Source organism: Tachysurus fulvidraco, chromosome 25 (assembly GCF_022655615.1).
Source record: "Tachysurus fulvidraco isolate hzauxx_2018 chromosome 25, HZAU_PFXX_2.0, whole genome shotgun sequence".
Taxonomy (NCBI): Eukaryota; Metazoa; Chordata; class Actinopteri; order Siluriformes; family Bagridae; genus Tachysurus; species Tachysurus fulvidraco.
In genome coordinates this window covers 13,029,012-13,051,345 of record NC_062542.1, presented here as the reverse complement: position 1 = coordinate 13,051,345, position 22,334 = coordinate 13,029,012, and the positions used below count along the sequence as shown (strand labels likewise).

The following is a 22,334-nucleotide window of genomic DNA, read 5'->3' as shown; positions in this document are numbered from 1 at the left end:
ACAAACACACACACACCTACCTGGTGGGACGGTGGGCACAGTGCCGTTGATGGAGGGCACGGCGTGCGCTGAGGTCTGCACTTTTACTTGAGCCATGCTCTATATCTGTAACATGAGAGAACCGTAAGACGATCCATGAGTAAGATTATGTGGCTGATACAGATGTGAACCATAAAGTTAAGGCACCTATAGAGCTGGTATATACAGATGTGTATGCGATGTTTGTCTCTGTATGAAGGTTTAAGTCCATTCATGTGGATACAGTTCTAGAGTCCTCGGTGTGAAGTTTCTAAATTCCTCAGCGCTACAGATATAGAATCCTCGTACAAAAAAGACTCTAGAGACACCAAAGGTTCCTGGGCTACGTCAGTAAAAAGGTTCCAGAACCCTCACTGTGAATCTCAAAGTTGTTCTCAGTAGATCAAAGATCTTCGGCAAAGGGCGAAGATCTCAGTATCCTCGCTGAAAAGGTTCTAGGACAAGTTCTGTAAAAACTTTTAGGATCCTCCGTGAACTTTCTAGAGCCATGAGCACTAGGTACGGTTCTAGAATCGTCAGTGCTTTAATGAAGGCACCTTTAGGTTCTAGAACATTCAAAAGGTAAGATTTTTTTTAATTGAGGAACTAAGTATTGTGGAGCTCAAAGACTAATTAAATGGCTCTGAATAAAACATTCGGTGAATTCCAGGCTGTTAACTGATGCATGGCGGCGACAAAACACGCACATTTAAACGCTGACGAAACAAGACAGGCTACATAAATAAGTGCATGGCTTCCTGCTCAGTACTCTCTACTCAGCAGTCTAGCTATGCCTAGAGGACGACACAGGGAAGACAAAGTACTGAAGCGTTCTCCAATTTCTACACAAACGTGACCATGTAATTCAGACATGTCAGTACTGCAGCTAGTGCACTTTAGTGTTGTTTACTTTCTCTTTAACTTGACCTCAGGATGTTGGGGTTTTTTTTTCAGCTGCTGTTCTTAATGTTCAGTCTCTGTTAGTTACTTTCAATAAACATATGAGCACTTAGAATTTCCCTCAACCTTCTTTATCTCTAAAACAGACGAAATGGCTCAATACCTTAAAAGTTACTGTTGCTAACGTCTTCTTTAAGAGTTTTTCTGCTCTGTTGATGATTTTCATTTGCTGATGATTAAGAGAAGAGGTCCAAAGGCCTGGAACTTTTTGAAACCAAGTTTAATATTTACTGTTCTGTTAGATGTGTGTGTGTGTGTGTGTGTGTGTGTGTGTGTGTGTGTGTGTGTGTGTGTGTGTGTGTGTGTGTGTGTGTGAGGGACTGCATTGAATTCTGGGACTTCTCATTAATGCGACATTGAATGAGCAAAAGTAATTTTTACTTTTGTATTAATGAGTTAAAGCTGCATTATGAACGTCATACAAACTTTCCCTTAGCGAAAAGTCGTCATGCACGTTTATTATTTCAGCCTTTCGCTGCTTTTTAGTCAGAAAAGTACCGTGCATGCTTTCCAGGCTGTTTGAACAGTTTGAATCGTACGATTTACTAACAAAACGTATAACTGAACTAGTGACGGGTTGATGACTAACAAACAAAGCAACGAAAAGCAGCTGCTTTATCTTAGATGTTATAGCATCAGGTTTATCCATCAGCCTGGAGGTATAGAGCCGTTTCGAAGCGTTCTCACAACATATGAGATTTTTTCCAGCTAGGAAGAATGACGAAGGTGTTCCTTTGGTTCTTTGTTGCTGTGTTGGGATGCATTCAGACGCACCTGAACTTTTGACAGAAAGCACCGAGCCGGGATCGATCGATCTGTTACACCAAAACAAGCAAACTTACTTAATTTTTTTTTCTTCCATTTTTATTATCATCACCTTGTGTTCAAGCTGGGCGATTTTTTTTACACCACTGAAACCACACTAGTTGTCCAGCCTTGACATCAGCATTACAGCTTCTCCTGAGCATCACACAAACATCTACCTGAGTGACAGAAGAACCTGGATCCTGTCTTGTTGATCTGGATATAAACAAGTTTGATGTATTTTAGGTTGTGATGCTGCTTTAAGGATGAACTTTGGATTGTTATGAGACTTCCTGAGTGTCAACACGTTCACAAACACAACTTTAACTAAAACACTGAGGCAGAGAATCACAACAGCTGGCTACATGTTCATGATGATGATGATGATGATAATAATAATAAACATTCACAGCTGCAGTGATGTGATGTTTTAGTTCAGCTCTTGTATCTCTGTATTAGTGTTCAGCATGTAAGTAACCGCTGGCTTCAGTCTACACACAGCTTTATAAGGCTTTACAGGTTTATATAATTGATATTTGAGTCGAGGGCGTTTTATTTTCGCTTTAATTCAGAATTAGCTGTTAGCACGGTTAGCATTTAGCTGTGTTTATCCATCATGGCTGAATATCTCAAGTCTCCCTTTGCGCATCCGACCCAAACCTCTCCATCACATCACTCAGCAGCTTTAACAGCCATCCACACGCCCTGAACACACATTAACACACCGAACACTGCTCAAACCCCGGCGTATAAACTTCCAGCTAACACAGTTCACGTTCAATTGGGATGTTTTTTTACCTCAGTCCGCGGCCAGACCTCCAACATTGGCAAACACTAAAGAGAACTAATGACACTGGACCGAACCACCTATCGGATGAGCGCCGGATTTAATACCAAATCCTAAATCATTCATAAATTAAATCTGCACCATAGAGCGAACAAGACATGAACATCACCGTGTAAAATAGTGCTGTACATGTATTTAAAATCCACTAAAAACAGCGATGGAGTTCAATTTTCGCGCATTAAATTACGAACGTCCCCTGCTTTTACACGCGTTGGTACAGTCCGACTTCCTGCTGCAGCTGAAGAGCTTTTCCCAAAACTCCACATTCATAAAGGGAATAAATAAACCTTCATAACGGCTTGTTTTCATCATTCATCCAAAAAAAGCCACTCTGCAAATATAAATAGTTAAATAGTTTCTATGTGGTTTCACTCGTTGTCAAATGGATCCCATATGAAGTTAGATGTTAATCATGTTGACTTTTGAATCACATTTTATTAGTTAATCACCTCTAAATGAGTCAGAAATACATTTTAAATATAGTTTTCTATTTTTAAAATGGAATATTTAATGGATATTAATAGACACCATGTGTCCATGTGTAATAATCTGGATATGTATAGTAAAAAATAAACAAACAAAAACAATGTTAGCACATTGTGCACTCTGAGGTGCTCACAATGGTTGTCAAGATGCTGCAGAAAAGTGTTTATATTATTGTTGAGAAATTTCAGGTTTGGTTCCAGACGATCCCACGACGATCGTCCCTTTCTGTTTAGAAGCGAAGGCGTACTAGTGTGAGCTCATGTATGTGAAAGAGGGCAAACAGCACTTTCCATCAAGGGTGCTAATTCTTTGCTAGAATTAGAATTTGACAAAGTTTATTATTTAACAATATTATTAGGTTAAAAAGTCAATTTATATCCTACATCTTAAGCCAGAGAATGAGAAGGTATTATTAGCTAAATATGTTCAACTATTAGATAAAGATGAGCGGTCACTTGTCAAATGCTGACAAAACTTACCTTGTTTACCTCAGTCAATTTACAGAATCAACACATGCCAACATTTGAGTATGTAAAAATTTGCCAAATATTAATGCGTTTGTTCTAATACATGGTCATTTCTATAGTGCCACAAATTTACTCGAGTTTGATTGTATAGTGGAAATATCTAAGGCCAATAATAGACATTGAAACCGTGTTGTATAATTACTGATACAGTGATGCTTTGTGTAAGGAAACATTTATTTAACGATCATGGAAGGAGTCCCCAGTGTCCGTGCTTTATAGGAGTTTTCCACCAAAGGAAGAATTCAGAATTGAGGAGTCTTTCCGGTGATTTTTTTTTTTTTTTAAACTAATGAACCTAAAGTGAACACGATGAGAGAGAGAGAGAGAGAGAGAGAGAGAGAGAGAGAGAGAGAGAGAGAGAGAGATATACAAAATTAAATGTTTATATGTATTGTTCATTGATAAATTTTAAATCATTACATTTCTGTGGTATTAGAGGAATTACCACTGGATTAACCTGATAAAACCGGAAAAATAAAGAGCAAAGAAAGTCTAAATAATCAGTCTTTACTATACATGTCCATTTAGATAAAGAGTAACACACACAATTGAAATATACATATTGATTCTGGGTTTTTTTTTTTGGAAAATATTTCCTTCAAGGAAAAAAAAAGAACTAAATCTATACATGATAAAACACAAAATAACTGAAGGAAAGCTGATTTCTTCTTGTGGGGAAGTACCTGAGTCCTGAAAAGAGTGACCAGGAGAACAAACACACAGATAAAGATGATCAGGAGCAAATATTCTTCACATTTAGACATGTGCCGATAATTCCACATCCACATTGTTGTTGTGAACACTTCAAAATCAAATCACTGAATTGAATTCACCGAAGTTTTAATGTGAAGTTAGTTAGCTAGGTTCGTGATTACGAAAAGTACCGTTTGTTTAAGCACTGTTTGCATCAAAGAATACATTTTTCAACTAAAAACTAATCTAAAATTGCAAAAATCACTTACAAAGCTTGTCTAAGCTAATGTTTTCTTTATTGTTGTCATTCCCCTGGTTACATTTAGATAGCTAAAGTTATTTGCTAATTAGGTAGATAGCTAGCTATCTTAAAACTTTAAAAAACAATGTCCAGTTAAGAACAGATAATGGTAAACATATAATAAAAATTAACATAGGCTTGGCTAAAATGCTATATTTACTATATGAAAATCATATTAGCACATGGCTATTGACAAATAGCTAAACTTTACGTCGTTTAACTTCCAGCCCTTTTGAAACGATCAAAATGTCATTTATACAAATAAATAAATAAATACACTACAGAATCCTTGCTAACATTCGTTACAGTCATCAGTCGTCTGTTACTTTCAGTGATATTAATGAGGAAAATCAACATACAGGAGCATGCAGGCATGTGCCGATATTTGACTTTCCCAAATCACAACGCCTCTGCTTATCCTTTTAATCATGGCTTTCCAATATCCTTCCCATATTGCATTGGTGTCTGTGTTAATGTTCGGAATAACTTTTATATTTGGATAACAGACTATACATTCACTAACCACTTTATTAGGAACACTGGTGTGCCTGCCCATTAATTATATTATCCAGTCAGTCAATATTGTAAGCAGCGCAATGCATAAAATGATCCAAATTCAGAGATTCAGTTCATGTTCGGTTCATAGTTTGGTTGTTTGTATCAGACGTGCTGGCTTATGTATTTCCAAAAACAGTTCTATGGGCGGGGATGCTTTCTCAATGAGTGACGTCAAAGGAGAATGGTCAGACTGATTCAGACCGACAGGAAGGTTTTGGTGACTCAAACAACTACTCTTAACAACCATGCTGAGCTGAAAAGCAACTCATAACATTGGTGTATGCACTCCAAAACCAAGACTAGGAATCTGAAGCTCACACAAAGCTGACAGGTGACCAAGGGGGGAAAAAACAGGGCACTTAACCTGTGTGTGAGCATAAATGATCAGGTGTGTTAGTGTTCCTAATAAAGTGGTCAGCTAATTTAAGAGTGGGGAAGCCCAAACAAAAGGTAGAAGAAAAATATCTCATTTAAAATGAAATACTTTCATTTTTAAATAAATATAAATTTACCTCTACCAACAATTTATTGAAGTATTCACAATAAAATTATCATGCATTTTAAATATTGAGGTGCATAATATAAATGATTATCGGCACATGCCTAGTATTAAATAGAAATAAATTATCAAGTGAGGTTTCGATTTTAAACTGTTCTGTGCCTTCATCAAGAATTTCACAGTGCATATAAACATCAAACAAAAACAGATGCACAAACGGAAAGCACTTAATGCTAAAATTGTTTACAGATGAACCAAACGATTCAGGTTCGTTATTGCACAACAAAAAAAGAAAAGAACATTTAATTGAATAATATGTTCAATAAAGTAGAAAAAGTCAAGGGCTTTGTCTCAAATTGCATACTATGTACTTTACTATAAACTGGATGTACTAATTCCTCAAAACCGAGACAGTTCTGCTAATGGGTCAATATGACTAGCAATGTGAATTTACACTCACTCTCTAAACCAAGAGACTAAAGAGATAGCCTGCATAATCTAGCTAGCTGACTCAACTCTGTAACTGGATCACAGTCAATAGTGGTCCTTTTATACACAATGCTCACATTACAAGGGGTTTGTGTGCTAAAGAAGCATGCGATTTGAGACACAGCTAAAAACAATTTATAAAAAGGCAAAAAAAAAAAAAGAAAAAAAAAGAAAGAAATAAAGAAATAAAGAAAAAGAAAAAAAAAAGGAATTAAGACTCATTGCTTAATCCGGCATCAATTTGGAGTCAATCCTGATTTGTTTTCCACCTTTAACTCTTGACGTCTTTGCTTTGATTGAAGCCATTTTGTTGTCATCGTAATGCTGGTCCTTGAGTAAAAGTTCACGTCCTCCGTTTTCAGTCCGAGGCTCAAAGTTCAAAGTTTAAAAAGTGCTAATGTACGTCAGCAGGTTCTTATTTCTAAACTCGTTTTATAGTTCAGCATCAACATGTATCATCTGTAAAAAGACAGATAAACAAAAAAGACATACATAAATAAATACATACACTCTCATTCTCTTTGCGTCACTTGAGCATGAGCATATAGCTTTTTGTCACAACAACTGCCTGACCTTTCACTACAGATTATGATTAAGCGTTATTATACCACAATATCAAGATATCACAAACCTCAATTTAAAAAGAAAAACTGTTGCAATGTAAAGTTTTTGATAACTATGATACATATTAAAATTAATATGTATATTATTGCAACAATCTATACCACAACACTGCTGAATCTGACTGGTCAAAACCATTAAACCACATACATTACATTTCTACACCCACCCCCAGACCCACACACTACAAAATGCTACATAAGAATTTCCTATAGTAACATATATAAAAACTAAATAGCAAATGCTATTTAACATTTTGGAAAGAGTCCACAGTGTCATCGTTTTGTATGTCAGAAACCCTTCCTGTGTTTCCAGATGTTCCACGGCATTAAATTGAACAAAAATACACTGGGATATTTTGTTATATTCTATTTATTATACGTGTTCTCACCGTGATACCACCATTTAGTCTTCTTTGGGTTTTTGTTACATGTCCGTACATAAAAGGAGTTATCAGGAGGCCGTCGCTGAAACAAAAACAGGTAAGGAGCGCTATGAGATTTTTTAGCACTGCAATAAAGAATCTAGAAAATCTAGTCTAGTCTTGACTGTCAGGATAATACATAAATAAAGATTAGCTACAGAGATGTTCCCTACATACAAGATGTAAATTTGATTTAATTCTTGCAATCTCTCAAACCATAGAAGGTCTGGCTAGGCATGTATGATGTAATTTTGTGAGCACTGCTATTTTTTCGTAAAATCAGTTCCACCAGAAACCTTGAACCACTGTGTCACCATGACAACTCGCTATTAAATAACAGTAAATAACCAGTTTTTTTAGGATCTCAATGCAACACTGAACCTAGATACACTAGAGGAAAGGTTCATTGATTGATTTTGTGTGTATGTGTGTGTGTGTGTGTGTGTGTGTGTGTGTGTGTGTGTGTGTGTGTGTGTGTGTGTGTGTGTGTGTACCTTCTCCTTGCAGCTGGACAACATGCTGATGATGCTGAGACATACTGACTGGACAGACAGTGCTGGTGACCAGTCTTCTGTTAGAATTGACAGGCAGATGTGACCATTGCTATAAATATGGGGATGGACAGGAATGTTCTCTCCTGTAAACATTACCTGGACACACACACACACACACACACACAAGCAAATCATTGCCGATGAAATTCTCATAATCACGTTGGAACAAGATATGTAATCAACGATCCAATGCGTAGAAGGTACATTAAAATTAACCATCAAATTAAATAAATGATTTACTGCTTCTATTTTTGGAATGAAACAGAAGTAATGCCTCCTTCCATGGGACTGACATTCACAGAATCCACTTTTACCAAGACTTTGAAAACCTGCTTCACTGAGACAGCTAGGGAGAGGCCACACCCCTTACATAAGGATTAAAAGGTATATAGGACACACCTCCATCAAGGAGAGTTAGAAAGAGGCCACACCCTTGCATATGGAATAGCAAATATATAGGCCACACCTCCTCTACTGATAGTTAGAAAAAGGCCACACCCCTTCTGTATGGATTAACAAATATATAGGCCACACCTCCTCTACTGATACAGTTAGAAAGAGGCCACACCCCTTACATATGGATTAACAAGTTCATAGGACACACCTCCATCAAGGAGACAGCTAGTGAGAGGCCACACCCTTTACATAGTAAGACATTACAAGTTTGTTTATTATTGTGTGTAAACTACTGCACTGTACCTGAGGCGAGTCAAATGGATATCGACTACTGAATTTGAAAAGCAGCTGGAATTTTTCTCCTTCATACAGTGTGCCAGAGGCTCCTTCCATATCAATAACCCATCTAATGTGCAGAGGAGAATAATATTAGCACTTTGAAGTCTTTATCACACAACATACAAACACAGATGATAAACCTAACAGGAACAAGTGTAGCAAACATGTTATCAGTTATGTTGCACTGGATATAGTAATACATTGTCATTTCAAATTGTAAACTCGAACGTGTACATCTTTCCTGGATCAAACTGAGAAACACACTTACTGGGTTATAGTATTTTCTACACTTTTCTCGTTCAGAGTCATTCCAGGAGGAGGATCGTTCTGCAAAGCCAACAGTTCTTTCTGAAGCCTTTTCTGTTCAGGAATAACAACAACAACAAAAAATAAAAATCATAAAATAAAAATTTAATAAAATCTATAAACAATGCCACGAGTGATCACATTATTAACTCTAAAGTAACTCCTTAGTAATTTTATCCTAGCAACAAAACGAATAAATTTTTAAGCAAACGCTCTAAAGCTCACAACACAGCTGCTGGTTGTACTAGTCGAGAGAGGTTTGGTCGACTCACCATCAACGTGTAAATCCTGACTAAACAAAACAGACTATACAAGACAAGACAAGACAATACAGACGATGTGAGACAATATTGTCGATATCGGCGGCCTCATAAATAAATATTTAACGAACCTAAAACTATCCAATTATCAGCACTTAGCATTTGCACAGCATATCAATAACTGCACATAGTTTCATACGTTTTTTCATTTATTAAGTTTATACGTTTATTAAATGCGAGTGTAAATTTGCAAATAAACGGTGTAAATTTTGTAGGAAACTCCGACACGAACAGAAACCTGGCTTGTGTTTAAATCTGGTTTTAATTTAATCTTAAATGTACCAGAAGGTAGCATACTAACCAACATGTTTCGTTTTCCAAAAGCCTTTAAACACTCAGGAAATAAACAAGCTTAGCTGACTAGCATGAGACTGGGGCCAGTTCCAAATAGCGGTCTAGTCTCTAGTCTTGTGCACTATGTGGGATGTGGAGTTCTATATACCACGTAGCTCACTATGTAACGCTTAGGGCCCTATTATAGGATACAGCCTACAAATAGGCTAATGTAACCGGTTAGCTAGCAAATATGCTAGATATCTTTACTAAAACCGCGATAAAGACATTTGACAAACGGTTAATTATGCTACGTCGTTTTTATTTAAAACTATGGACACCCACGTCATGTTTTGGTTAGAGTTATGAAATTATGCCTAAACAACTTAGCCTAAAATCTCGTTTAGCATGCTAAGCTAAAGTAAGCTAAATAGACTTAGATGTTGCTAGAAAAGAAGGAATGATGTTTCTCCACGAGCTTTAAGTACAGCTATTGCAAATTTAACTGAAAGAAAAAAACCAAGAGAAGACAAACTCTCAATATCGTCAGTTCAACTGACATAAACTAAAGTGTCGTTAAGAGCAAAGAAGGCAACTAAGCTGAAAGAAAGACATACGGTAACGGATGACACCTGTACCTGCATGGACGCCATGCTGGAAGCCCCTGCATCAGCAACACCTACACACTCTCTCACACTCACACACACTGAAGGAGGGAGGGAGGGAGAGAGAGGGAGAGGGAGGGAGAGAAATAGAGAGAGATAGAGAGATAGACAAAGAGAGGGAGAGAGATAGACAGAGAGGGAGAGAACAAGAGAGAAAGAAAGAGAAAGAAAGAGAGACCACTGCAGTACACATTTTGCTCTGTCCCTGAACTTTACAATTCATGACCATCATAAAACTTATTGATTAATAAAATGATTGACCAGTTGATCAGACTTGCCATATTTCATGCCCTCATGCAGCTTGATTTTGTCATTTTGCAGAATTGATTTATTTTATATTTTGAATTATTCATATATTCATAACCCCTTATAAGGGAGTTCGACTATCTGCAGTGATGCAGTCGATATACCGGTCTGTTGTGGTGAAGAAAGAGCTGAGCCGCAAGGTGAAGCTCTCTATTTACCAGTCGTTCTACGTTCCTACCCTCACCTATGGTCATGAGCCAAAGCTCATGACCATAGGTGAGGGTAGGAACGTAGATCGACTGGACAAGATACCGGATACAGGCAGCCAAAATGAGTTTCCTCCGCAGGGTGGCTGGGCGCTCCCTTAGAGATAGGGTGAGGAGCTCAGTTACTCGGGAGGAGCTCAGAGTAGAGCTGGTAGTAGTCAGCTGAGGTGGATCGGGTATGTGTTCCGGATGCCTCCTGGACGCCTCCCTGGGGAGGAGTTCCGGGCATGTCCAACCAGGAGAAGGCCCCGGGGAAGGCCTAGGACACGCTGGAGGGACTATGTCCCTTGGCTGGCCTGGGAACGCCTCTGTATTCCCCCGGAAGAGCTGGAGGAAGTGTCCGGGGAGAGGGAAGTCTGGGCTTCTTCTGCTTAGACTGCTGCCCCCGCAACCCAGCGGATAAGCGGTAGAAGATGGATGGATGGATAGATATATTCATAGATTGTCAATGAGCACTTTATCATTGTCAGGGTTGTGTTGTATCCATAGCTTCTTCATGAAATTATAAGTAAAAATGCTGGAATACACCATGGGTGTAACACCAGTTTATTACAAGGTACATCACACACATAATTACACACCATGAGGCAATATATCAGGGCCAGTCCAAGTGGATAGAAACCAGAGAACCTGAAGGAAAACTTAATGAATCATGAGACAAACATACAAACCTCTACAGAGACAGTAACATGAACACACGACCAATCTGAGGATGCTAGAGCTATTTACCTACTGCACGACCATGTCAATGTAATGCAGATCACAAGTTTACAAAGCAAACAAAGACCTAGGGTTAGGGTTACAACATCTTCACACCTCCCATCCAATCCAGCCCAATGACTGACATCACACCTCTGGGAACCCCATTAACAACTCCTCCCACTAATCAAGTTGCACTCATAATTTGTGAAGAGGATGTGAATCGGCTCTTTCAGAGACAGAAGACAAGGAAAGCTCCCGGCCCAGATAGGGTCTCCACCTCCTGTCTCGAAGCATGTGCTGATCAACTGGCTCCTATCTTCATCCATATCTTTAACAGATCACTGGAGCTGTGTGAAGTCCCCTCCTGCTTTAAACTCTCCACAATCATCCTGGTCCCCAAGAAACCCTCCTTCACTGGACTGAATGACTACAGGCCTGTCACTCTGAAATCTGTTGTCATGAAGACCTTTGAACAGCTGATATTGGCCCATCTAAAGACTGAAACAAAACAGATGCTGGATCCCCTACAGTTTGCCTACCATGCAAACAGATCAATGGATGATGCAGTCAACATTGGACTGCACTACATTCTGCAACACCTGGACACCCAGGGACATACGCCCGGAATCTGTTTGTTGACTTCAATACGGCATTTAAAACTAAAATTCCGGAAATTCTCCACTCCAAGCATTCGGACAATCAGCACTGGCGCTCCACAGGGATGTGTCCTCTCCCCATTTCTATTCTCCCTCTACACTAATGACTGCACTTGAAATTTGCAGATGATACTACGCTCATCGGTCTCATCCAAGATGGCCATGAGTCTGCATACCGGCAGGAGGTGAAGCAACTGGTGCTATAGTGGGGTCTGAACAGTCTAGAGCTAAACACCCTTAAAACCGTGGAGATGATAGTGGACTATAGGAAAGACAGGCGCTACAGAACTTTGCTTACTAAAACTGCCAGACACAGGAACAGTTTCTTTCCCCAGGCAATCACCCTGATTAACAACTCACCATAATTATATTCACTGCTTCATATCTATAAGTATTGCATTATCAGGACTGTCAGTCATCAAATCATTTGTAATCATTGTTATTTGCACTCCCACACTTTATGTACACAATCGATTGCTCATATTCTATATTCATATTTAATACTCATTCTGTCTATATTGTATCTCATCATCTGCATTGTCTTGTTTAGTTTGTATAGTATAGTGTTATTTATGTCTGTACTTTTGAAAGTCACAAACAGCTGGAACCAAATTCCTTGTGTGTGTCAACACACTTGGCCAATAAACCTGATTCTGATTCTGATTCTGATTCTGATATTAACATGCTCATTTAATAAGTCTGTCCTTTCTATAGTGTGTATGCTATCTGACAATAAACATGTCACATAAAAATATAGAATCTTGTAAATGTATTTACACTTACTGTCCACTTTATTAGAAACACGTACATTCATGCAGTTTTCTAATCAGCCAGTCATGAACAAGGAACAATCGTCATCACAATGGGGGAAAAAATCATGCTACAGGTCAAGACATTGGCGATGAAACGATAACGATATGTATCGCGATAGACACGTGATCAATGTCAATAAAATGTGTTTGATAAAACGTTCGATATTTTTTCTTGTTTTTTTTTCAGAAAAAAGAAATGTAATTTTTATGATCGTTCTCTTAAGTTCTTGATTGAATATTTTATTCTTCGTCGGCAAACGGCATTCACTAAATTCCAGGTGTTTCGTTACCACAACGTAAAGTGGCCGTGTTTCCGGAGGTCCCTCTCTCAAAAAAAAGAGCATACTACGAAGGACAAAACAGTCATACAGGTAGATTTATTTTAGAAAACAAATAAATAACCAAAAACCATGGATTCTCAAATAGGCCACGCCTACCCGATGATGCAATATCTATTACGCTGTTCTGAAATCCCTGGAAATAAGTGCATCCTGGAAGAAAACAGGTTGCGAAGCAGGTTCTGGTGAACAGCTAGTGAAGCACTAAACTTGCACTAAATTCTCAGGTTTTTCTATGTTTATATTTAACACTTTGCAATATTTTATTACACTTTATTAAGCATTTCTTACATTTTCTTTCATTTTGCATAATTGTTAAGTGTTCATTGTGACTTTAGTTTTCCATGGTTGTTGACATTTCTGTCTTAATAACTGAGGGGATTATGATCAGAGGAAGGTTAAGTTTAAAATAAAAATGTTTAAATGGTCTTTATTTTAAATGGGTCATAAAAAAAAAAGAATAATTAGAGATATTGACTGATATGAAACACTAATACCGTGATACATTTTTCAGCCATATCGCCCAGCCCTAGGTAATAGTAAATGTCAATTTATTGGGGAATGTAATGAATAGAACTATTTATTTATTTATTTATTTATTTATTTATTTATTTATTTGATTTGATTTTATTAAGGACCAATTAACCACCTTCACAGATTATATGTTGGTATAAACTGGATTAAATACTGAATACATTTTATTATTCCAATGATTTTATTATTCCAATTATTACTGTAATAATAATAATAATAATAATAATAATAATAATAATAATTTTTACTATTCCAATTATATTAGTATTAACTAAATACGTTTTGTTATTCCACTTATAACCACGCTCATTAAATATGACTCATTCATTTTGACTCATTTGACTCATTGAAAACAAAGGTGGATGCCCAACTCTCGCATGTTCTCGCGATAGCAACGCTGTCGCGATTAGCTGCCAAAAAAAAGAGCAACGTCCTCGGTTTCGTAAACAACATGGCGCGTCATGGACACAGTTGGACTTGAGACGTTGCAGTTGACAGCGGAAATTTTACGAAGACAACACACACATTCACAGTAAATCGCCATAAATCAAATGCTTCATCGTTAACATCAGACTGCAGTAGAAAAGCAGATAAACGACAGACGTGTAAAAAGGTAAAATATACTGTAACTAGCTTTTGTAAACAAGACGACGCGTTGCTAGCGTACAGCTAATAAACACGCAAACAACCGGAAACGTCAGTGATCAAGAAGAAACAGACGAGCGGTTAGCATAGTTAGCTATATATAAATATATATATTCTGCTTTGGAAGTGTCTTTCCTTAGTGTCATTTCAGTAATCCACCATCTCAGTCCCTCGTTAGCACTGAGATTCTGGCACCATTTTATATCCTTGAACTAAGATCTTTCTAACTTCCTGACATTATACATGCGTATAATAATAATAATAATAATAATAATAATAATATTAATAATAATCCTTGTTTTGTTTTTGATACTGAGTCGATTCACAAAACTACAGATAGTCGTTGACCACTATTGGAGATTCATTTGTGGAATCGATTCATGAGTATGTCCAAATCATATGTGGCGTTACAGTAAACACAGTTCATCAGTTCTGCATCTTTGCATTTGTCTACTAGGTGCTTGGTCTATGGGCTCCCAGTCCAGTTCTGGCATGTCCGGTCGCGGCTCAAGCGGAAACCCGGACCAGTCAGAACCAGAAACGAATCAAAACCAGGCCACAACCCCAAGGAGCCGCAGGGGAACCGAGAGAGCGTCGGCATCCGAGGAGGACGTTGATTTAGCACAAGTACTGGCGTACCTACTAAGGAGGTAACGAATAACATATCCGGTGTGTTGTCACGGAGAACATGATCTCAGTATAAGATGCACTGTGTGCATCTCAGACTGATTGACATTATTTTTGTTATAGGGGCCAGGTGAGGCTGGTCCATGGCAGTGGGGCGACGGGGTTACAGCTCGTCCAGTCTATCTCAGACTCGGACGAGGATAGCGATGGAGCATGGGAAGGACGGCTAGGACATCGCTATGATCCTCCTGGTAATCTGTTTAAATGAAACCATTATTTTATTTAGTTATTAATTTTTACCCTGTCAGATGACTTTGCTGCCAAGTAACATGACGTGACATAACATGTCTGCCCAAAATCATAATTCTCTTATGACAGCATGTCCTGAAATGTTTTATTTGACAACAATCTGGCACTGATTATGGTTGTGAAATTTTGCAATATGTTCTACTTTTTTGGAATGTTTAAGACAAGTTGATTCCTGTTATCACTTGTGTTATAAGCAGTTATAAACAGTGGTTTACGGTGGCCGAGAAGTGCAAACAAATTAACAAATCCAAAAACACATTAACAAATCCGAAAACACAACGACAAGTCAGACAACCCGGAAAAGATAGGTATAGTTTGCGAATGGAAACTTACCGATCATCGGACAAGATACCTGTCATTCACCTGTATATCTTGAATGACAGGTCTCTTGTACAATGATCGGTAAGTTTCCAATCACAAACTATACCTACCTTTTCCGGGTTGTCTGAATCGTTGCATGAAACACATTAACAAATCCGAAAACACAACGACAATTCAGACAACGTGGAAGAGGTTGGTATAGTTTGTGATTGGAACACGTACCGATCTTTGAACAAGACACCTGTCACTCAAGGTATACATGAAGTTCAACAGTCTGCCGCAGGGAAAAGATGGAATGGATTACTGTGGATTAACTTTGTTATTTACTTATATTTAAATGGGGAACTTTACACATTACACGTGAGATTCCAAACCTGTATATCTTGAGTGACAGGTGTCTCGTCCGATGATCGGTAAGTTTCCATTCACAAACGATACCTACCGTTTCCGGGTTGTCTGACTTGTCATTGTGTTTTCGGATTTGTTAATGTGTTTTCGGATTTGTTCATTTGTTTCCGGGTTTGTTAATGTGTTTTGCACTTCTCAGCCGTTGTAGTGTTTACCACACCAGCTCTTCTATTTTATTTTGTTTTGCAATTAATAAGACCTAAATAAGAGGTTCATTGTCATAAAACCAGTTTACTTAGTGTGAGCTTATTTAATTTTTTTTTTTTATTTCAACCACAGCAAGGACAAAAAGATAACTTTTAACTTAGAACAAGCGAATTACAACTAGCAGTATAGAACATGACATGTTTGCTTGGGCAAATGAACCTAAGGAGCATTGAGGAAAATCATCTGTAGTGTTTCATACAACATGATTTTTAATGTTTGATATGTTTGTTGCAGTGGATTTGCACCCGGACACTCAGGAGTTGGACCGCAGCGAGATCCACACTCAGATCCTATTAGCCACAGCGTCCTCACGCCTGAGCAACAAGCACAGCTTCACACACATGCTTAATCAGGTCAGAGATACATACAGTGACACAGACATCCACACTGTGTTTCTGGTCCATAAAGGATCAACAGAGAGAGCAAGTGTTTAGTTGTAAAATGTAGCATACTGTAAGCAGTATAACTGATCAGAGTGTATGTGTAAATATGTTTGCGTCATAGAGGGAGCAGGGTCGCTGCCGTGGATCCAGTTTCTCTCATGGAGAATGCAGCCGTATTCGCTCACAGTGAGTAAACATTCACTCACTCACTCTGTATGTCATTGTTATATTTTGGCACAGAAGCTCACCTTCAACTCCACATTTTAGCATCTACAGTATGGTCACTCTGTGTTTGCAGTTTCCTGCCCAACTACGTGGCCCACAAAGACACTTATCAGCAGAAAGCGTTTTGTGGGGTGTACAGTGATGATGGAAACCTCTTCCTCTCTGCATGCCAAGGTGTCAACGCAGAGGCCACACTCTGATAACTTCCACAGAACACTACAGAAACATTGTTCTGTTTCATGTTCCAACAAAATGTATAACTGTGTGTGTAGATCAGAATATTCGTCTGTATGACACAAGCCATGGCAGATTCCACCTGAAGCGTACTGTGAAGGCCCGAGATGTGGGCTGGAGTGTGTTAGACGTGTGTTTTACGCCTGATTCCCGCTCGGTTCTCTACTCCAGCTGGTCTGATTACAGTAAGACACACACTTGGACATGTCGACCACACAGAGATAAGAAAGATTTATGCACTCATAAAGAAAGGCGGACATGTCCGACTGGTAGGCAGAGAGACCTCCAAGAGACAGACACACGCATGAGACAAATAAACAGACAGATAATACACAGACTTGAATAAGAAAGACAGACAGACAGACAGACAGACATGGTAAAGTCAGACGTACCACAGATGGATGCACCTGAGACTGACAGACAAAAGCAACTGAGAAACCGCCATGCTTAAGACAGACAGACGTACAGTCAAAGGTGCTTTAGGGAGACTGAAACACCTGTGACAGGCAGCCACGCCCGAGGCAGACAGACAGGCACACAGTCACGCGCATTCAGACAGACAGCCACGCCCGAGGCAGACATACAGACACAGCCACACCCGAGGCAGACATACAGACACAGCCACGCCCGAGGCAGACATACAGACACAGCCACGCCCGAGGCAGACATACAGACACAGCCACGCCCGAGGCAGACATACAGACACAGCCGAGCCCGAGGCAGACATACAGACAGCCAGCCACACCCAAGGCAGACAGACATACAGACATACAGCCACGCCCGAGGCAGACAGACATACAGCCACGCCCGAGGCAGACAGACAGCCATGCCCGAGGCAGACAGACAGCCACGCCCGAGGCAGACCTACACACAGACAGACAGACAGCCACGCCCGAGGCAGACAGACAGTCGTGGCCTAATGGTTAGAGGGTCTGATTCGTAACCCAAAGGTTGTGGGTTCGAGTCTCGGGCCGGCCACGACTGAGGTGCCCGTGAGCAAGGCACCAAACCCCCCAACTGCTCCCAGAGCGCCGCAGCATAAATGGCTGTCCACTGCTCCGGGTGTGTGTTCACGGTGTGTGTGTGTGTGTTCCCTGCTGTGTGTGTGCACCTTGGATGGGTTAAATGCAGAGAACAAATTCTGAGTATGGGTCACCATACTTAGCCGTATGTCATGTCACTTTCACTTTCAGACAGACAGACAGACAGACAGACAGACAGAGAGCCACGCCCGAGGCAGACATACAGACAGACAGACATGCCCGAGGCAGACAGACAGACAGACACGCCCGAGGCAGACAGACAGAGAGCCACGTCTAAAGCAGTCAGCCAGACAGAGAGCCACGCCCGAGGCAGTCAGCCAGACAGAGAGCCATGCCCGAGGCAGTCAGCCAGACAGAGAGCCACGGCCGAGGGAATCAGCCAGACAGAGAGCCACGCCCGAGGCAGACAGCCAGCCACAATCTGATCAAAATTTGTTGTTTTTTTGTTATTTCTTATTAACTTATGATTCTTATAGAAATAATTGATTATCTCTGTGTGCCTACAGTTAAATTGATCGTATTTAGGATGATAAATACGTAAAATGCTGTTACCATATTTATTCATTCAATTTATTCTTCGCTCTTCTGTATTTTCTTTTGTGTAGTCCATGTTTGCAGTATAGATGGCGAGAGTGAAACACACACCGCTCTGGACCTCAAGTTAGTGTCTCCCTCATAGTTCATTATAGCATTAAGTCACAGGTAATCAATCACCTGTACACTTCCTCTACCTGGGAATGAGTGACCATAAAAATCACCCATCATTATCCATCACGTACATAACCTGCTAGATTAATCCATTCATAACATGCTGGCAGAGAATTGGAGAATTATTTTATTTATTTACTTACTTACTTACCTGATTTTTGCAAGAAGATCTTGCAACTATTGTTGTAGTTTTTCAGTGTTTGTGTGTTGTCTTTTACGTTATTAATCATCATTCATTCAAAATGGGATTATAATGAAAGTGACGTATATAATTTAATTTCATTTGTAGGATAAGATATTAACAGTGATGATGATGATGATGATGTCACATTAACTAGCTTTTTTGCAAGTCTCTGTCCTATTCCTACATCTTACTGAGCTGTATGCTAATATGAAAAGCAGCTGTAGCACCAAGAACACTCGGTTGTGTTAACATTGTAATATATAACATCAGGTCTTCATGTGTGCTTGAGAGGCGGCTTATTACCTGCTTTACAGTTATGTCTGTTTTCTGTCTCAGTCCAGAGGAAAGAAGGTTCTGCGTGTTCTCGCTTGCAGCATCCACAGACAGCAGAGAGGTTCTAGGCGGGTCGGTATATTTACATCCATATTCGCGTAACTAACTGTATATGCAGGGTTTAGGTTAAGGCTTGGTTGCTATGATTGATATTTACTGCGGTATAATTCACTCCACACTCTGTGAATAGATTTTAGAACTCCTTAAATTGGCTAATAAAGTCTCAAATGATTATTAATAATAATTGTAATTATAACCGGTACTTCTTGCAGTCCAGAACAACATACATTATAACGAATGTGTAAAAGAGAAATTTCTGATTGCTGATTGGTCAGTTACTGTACCCTCCCTCATAGCATTGTTGGCTAGCAGTTGGAATTGAAATTGAAGGCTACTTTGGACAAATTCATTGATATAATGTAACACTTGAGTTTGATGTCCATTCCCAGAAAGCTTGTTTATATAGAGAGAAAAAACTACCGGAAATGAAAGAAATAGTTTCACTCTAGAACTGAGAGTGTATTGTGATGTACCTGTGTTGTTGGTTTTTTTTTTTTTTGCGACAGAGCAAACGATGGCTGTCTGTACGTATTTGACCGTGAGCTGAACAAAAGAACTTTGAAAGTAAGAGAATACACACACTCACACTAATGTCACACATGCTTACACTCAGGTTGCATCCCCTCTGTATATGCGTATTGTTTACCCCGTGTATGCGTTTCAGATTGATGCCCACGAAGACGACGTGAATGCCGTGGCATTTGCCGATGCTTCGTCTCAGCTGCTGTTCTCGGGCAGTGATGATGCGCTGTGTAAAGTGTGGGACAGACGCACACTACGAGAACACTCACCTCAACCAGTAGGGGTGCTGGCAGGTCACAGAGACGGAATCACTTTCATACATAGCAAGGTCTCACACACACACACACACGCATATCTATATAATAAATATTTCCATTTTCTATCTGCTACAAACATTTGTCTTTACCCTGAAATCTGATTGGTTAAGACAGCTGGATTAAATGACCTATTATCTTTTCACCCTGACTACATTAGAGGCCAGTAAAACGTCACCAAAGCACTTTTCCTCCTCATTGCAGATTAGCTAGGAGACGACGGACGACCCCAGGTTGTGCAATAATGTAATTATGTCTGTATTCTTACAGGGTGATGCCCGGTATTTGATCAGTAATTCAAAGGATCAGACAATTAAGCTATGGGATGTGAGGAAGTTTTCTCCTAAGGAGGGCCTTGCTGCGTCACGGCTCGCCGTCACACAGCAAAACTGGGACTACCGCTGGCAGCAGGTCCCACAGAGAGGTGTGTGTCTCTGACTGTCTGTCTGTCTGTGTGTTTGCCTGTCTGTGTGTGTGTGTCTCTGTCTGTGTGTCTGTGTGATTTATTTAAATACTAGTGATAAAGGATCAACTCATTAAGTGGGACAAGTAATAATAAAAGAAAGCTGAAATGGCACTTTATAAAAGTGTTATAATGAGTTGTATTGTAAATATAAATTCTAAATATTTACCCTATGTCATTAATACTAATTGTCTATTTTTTCCCCCTACAGCTTTGAAGAGGCACAAACTGACCGGTGACACGTCAGTGATGACGTACCGAGGTCACGGCGTTCTTCACACTCTCATCCGCTGCCGTTTCTCCCCTGAGTTCAGCACAGGACAGAAGTTCATCTACAGCGGCTGTTCGACGGGGAAAATCATCAGTGAGTTCAACCGAGCAATGTTTATTCAAGCTAGACAAACACCATTACAGATCTTTCTCTACTTCCCTTAACCGCCTTTTCCTCTTCCTCTTCCCTTGTAGTTTATGATGTTCTGACGGGCCGGGTTGTGTCCAGACTGACGGGTCACGATGCGTGTGTGAGAGACGTCAGCTGGCACCCGTACCAGGATAACATCATCAGTAGCTCTGTGAGTGTTTCCTCTTCTTTATTAGCAGGGCTACATCTTCATTTGCTGCAATCCTTTCAGTAATCTGTAAATGTCACACTTCACTATTGTGCACACTGTTTTACAGATTGTGTTCTCTATGTTTGTGATAATGATGAGAGAACATTTAAGAAGTATTTAAGTAGTATTTAGCCAAATGGAATTGCCCTTATTTGGCTGCATCCATAATGCTCTCAGAGTTAAACTTTGCCTATTTGGTTGTCTTTTTAATATCTACTATAGTTAACACTAATATCTCTTCCTTATTTTCCTGCAGTGGGACGGTGCAATCCGCTTGTGGGAGCACAGACACACTCACCTTCTGGACACAGAGAGAGAACGTGCGAGCGAGTGGAGGCCAGAAGATAAGACGGAGGAGAAGTGAACTGGCCGAGACATGAGAGAGAGTGTGTGTGTGTATGTGTGTGTGTGTGTGTGTGTGTGTGTATGTGTGGGTGTAAATCTGAAATTATGTAAGTTATGTAAGTTTTCCTGCTGGCCAAAAGAATAAAACTGCACACAAAAAAACAACAGGGTGACATTCAAGCTCTGTAATGTTTATTACACGCACTATAGATCTTTTGTTCTTTATTTTGCTCAGAGTTTCAAATGCTGTTAAAACTTTATGCTCAGAGGGTGAAGTTAGACAAAACAACATTATTTACATCCCACACAGTGAAAATAGTGATAAAAATAATGAAGATTATTATATTATTGCTTTTTGTCTCCATGTGAGACAACACAGCTTTAAAAATAAATAAATAAATAAATAAAATAAAATAAAAAAAATAGCAAATGATAAAACTGACAGCTGTGTTAAAGCTGATTAACCTAAAAGATGGTTAATAGTGTTAATGTTCGTTATAAAGGAAATGTTATTTCTGAGTGTAATATGAACGAGTGACAATTAGAAGTGTGTGTGTGTGTATGAGAGAGAGAGAGAGAGAGAGAGAGAGAGAATGAGTGTCTGCATATATGTCACTGATATTTGTTCCTGTAGCTCTCTTTGTAAATTATTAACAAAGTTAATTAAAATCCTTTTTCAATCTTGAGTCGGAGATTTTTCTGAGCTGATGCTGTCTGTGTCTCTGTGTGTTGTAGATAAGCATTTTCATGTCATGCTG

At 39.4% G+C, this 22,334-nt stretch overlaps 3 protein-coding genes across 15 annotated transcripts in view; 1 reads left to right on the top strand and 2 right to left on the bottom strand.

Moving 5' to 3' along the window:
• stau2 (staufen double-stranded RNA binding protein 2) overlaps window positions 1-2,653 on the bottom strand; it is a 70,594-nt gene extending 67,941 nt beyond the window's left edge. For 6 of the 10 annotated variants that reach the window (XR_003444853.2, XM_027174288.2, XM_027174330.2 and 3 more), the window contains exons 1-2: window positions 2,581-2,653; window positions 21-105 (exon numbers count right to left, since the gene is read on the bottom strand). Coding sequence is in view for 9 of the 10 variants with exons in the window: in XM_027174288.2 (XP_027030089.1) it covers window positions 21-96 (76 nt within the window). In the remaining variant the exon portion in view is untranslated. Of the gene's footprint in view, window positions 1-20; window positions 106-186; window positions 335-1,081; window positions 1,105-1,855; window positions 1,989-2,580 lie in introns of those variants that run through there. The other 4 variants (XM_047808843.1, XM_047808844.1, XM_027174297.2 and 1 more) reach the window with 4 other exon arrangements.
• Window positions 2,654-4,133: 1,480 nt separating this feature from the next.
• Window positions 4,134-10,540, bottom strand: ube2wb (ubiquitin conjugating enzyme E2 Wb). 3 transcript variants are annotated; one of them, XM_027174249.2, is made up of 6 exons: window positions 10,033-10,540; window positions 8,785-8,876; window positions 8,481-8,583; window positions 7,722-7,877; window positions 7,195-7,270; window positions 4,134-6,641 (listed from the first exon to the last, which is right to left on the bottom strand). In XM_027174249.2, exons 1-6 carry the CDS (start codon window positions 10,066-10,068, stop codon window positions 6,628-6,630), a joined length of 477 nt encoding a protein of 158 aa, XP_027030050.1. In that variant the 5' UTR covers window positions 10,069-10,540; the 3' UTR covers window positions 4,134-6,627. The 3 variants fall into 3 exon arrangements, with proteins under 3 accessions (XP_027030050.1, XP_027030060.1, XP_027030069.1); XM_027174259.2 differs by having other exon boundaries at window positions 10,054-10,534; XM_027174268.2 differs by lacking the exon at window positions 10,033-10,540 and adding an exon at window positions 9,444-9,979.
• Window positions 10,541-13,192: 2,652 nt separating this feature from the next.
• Window positions 13,193-22,262, top strand: dcaf11 (ddb1 and cul4 associated factor 11). Of its 2 annotated transcripts, none has more exons than XM_027174228.2 (15): window positions 13,193-13,327; window positions 14,737-14,929; window positions 15,030-15,157; window positions 16,386-16,504; window positions 16,656-16,720; window positions 16,833-16,933; window positions 17,032-17,178; window positions 18,642-18,696; window positions 19,265-19,333; window positions 19,828-19,885; window positions 19,986-20,171; window positions 20,428-20,581; window positions 20,832-20,984; window positions 21,086-21,192; window positions 21,488-22,262. In XM_027174228.2, the coding sequence occupies exons 2-15, from the start codon at window positions 14,748-14,750 to the stop codon at window positions 21,593-21,595; spliced, it is 1,632 nt and encodes a 543-aa protein (XP_027030029.1). In that variant the 5' UTR covers window positions 13,193-13,327; window positions 14,737-14,747; the 3' UTR covers window positions 21,596-22,262. The 2 variants fall into 2 exon arrangements, with proteins under 2 accessions (XP_027030029.1, XP_027030020.1); XM_027174219.2 differs by lacking the exon at window positions 13,193-13,327 and adding an exon at window positions 14,059-14,247.
• Window positions 22,263-22,334: the final 72 nt, after the last annotated feature.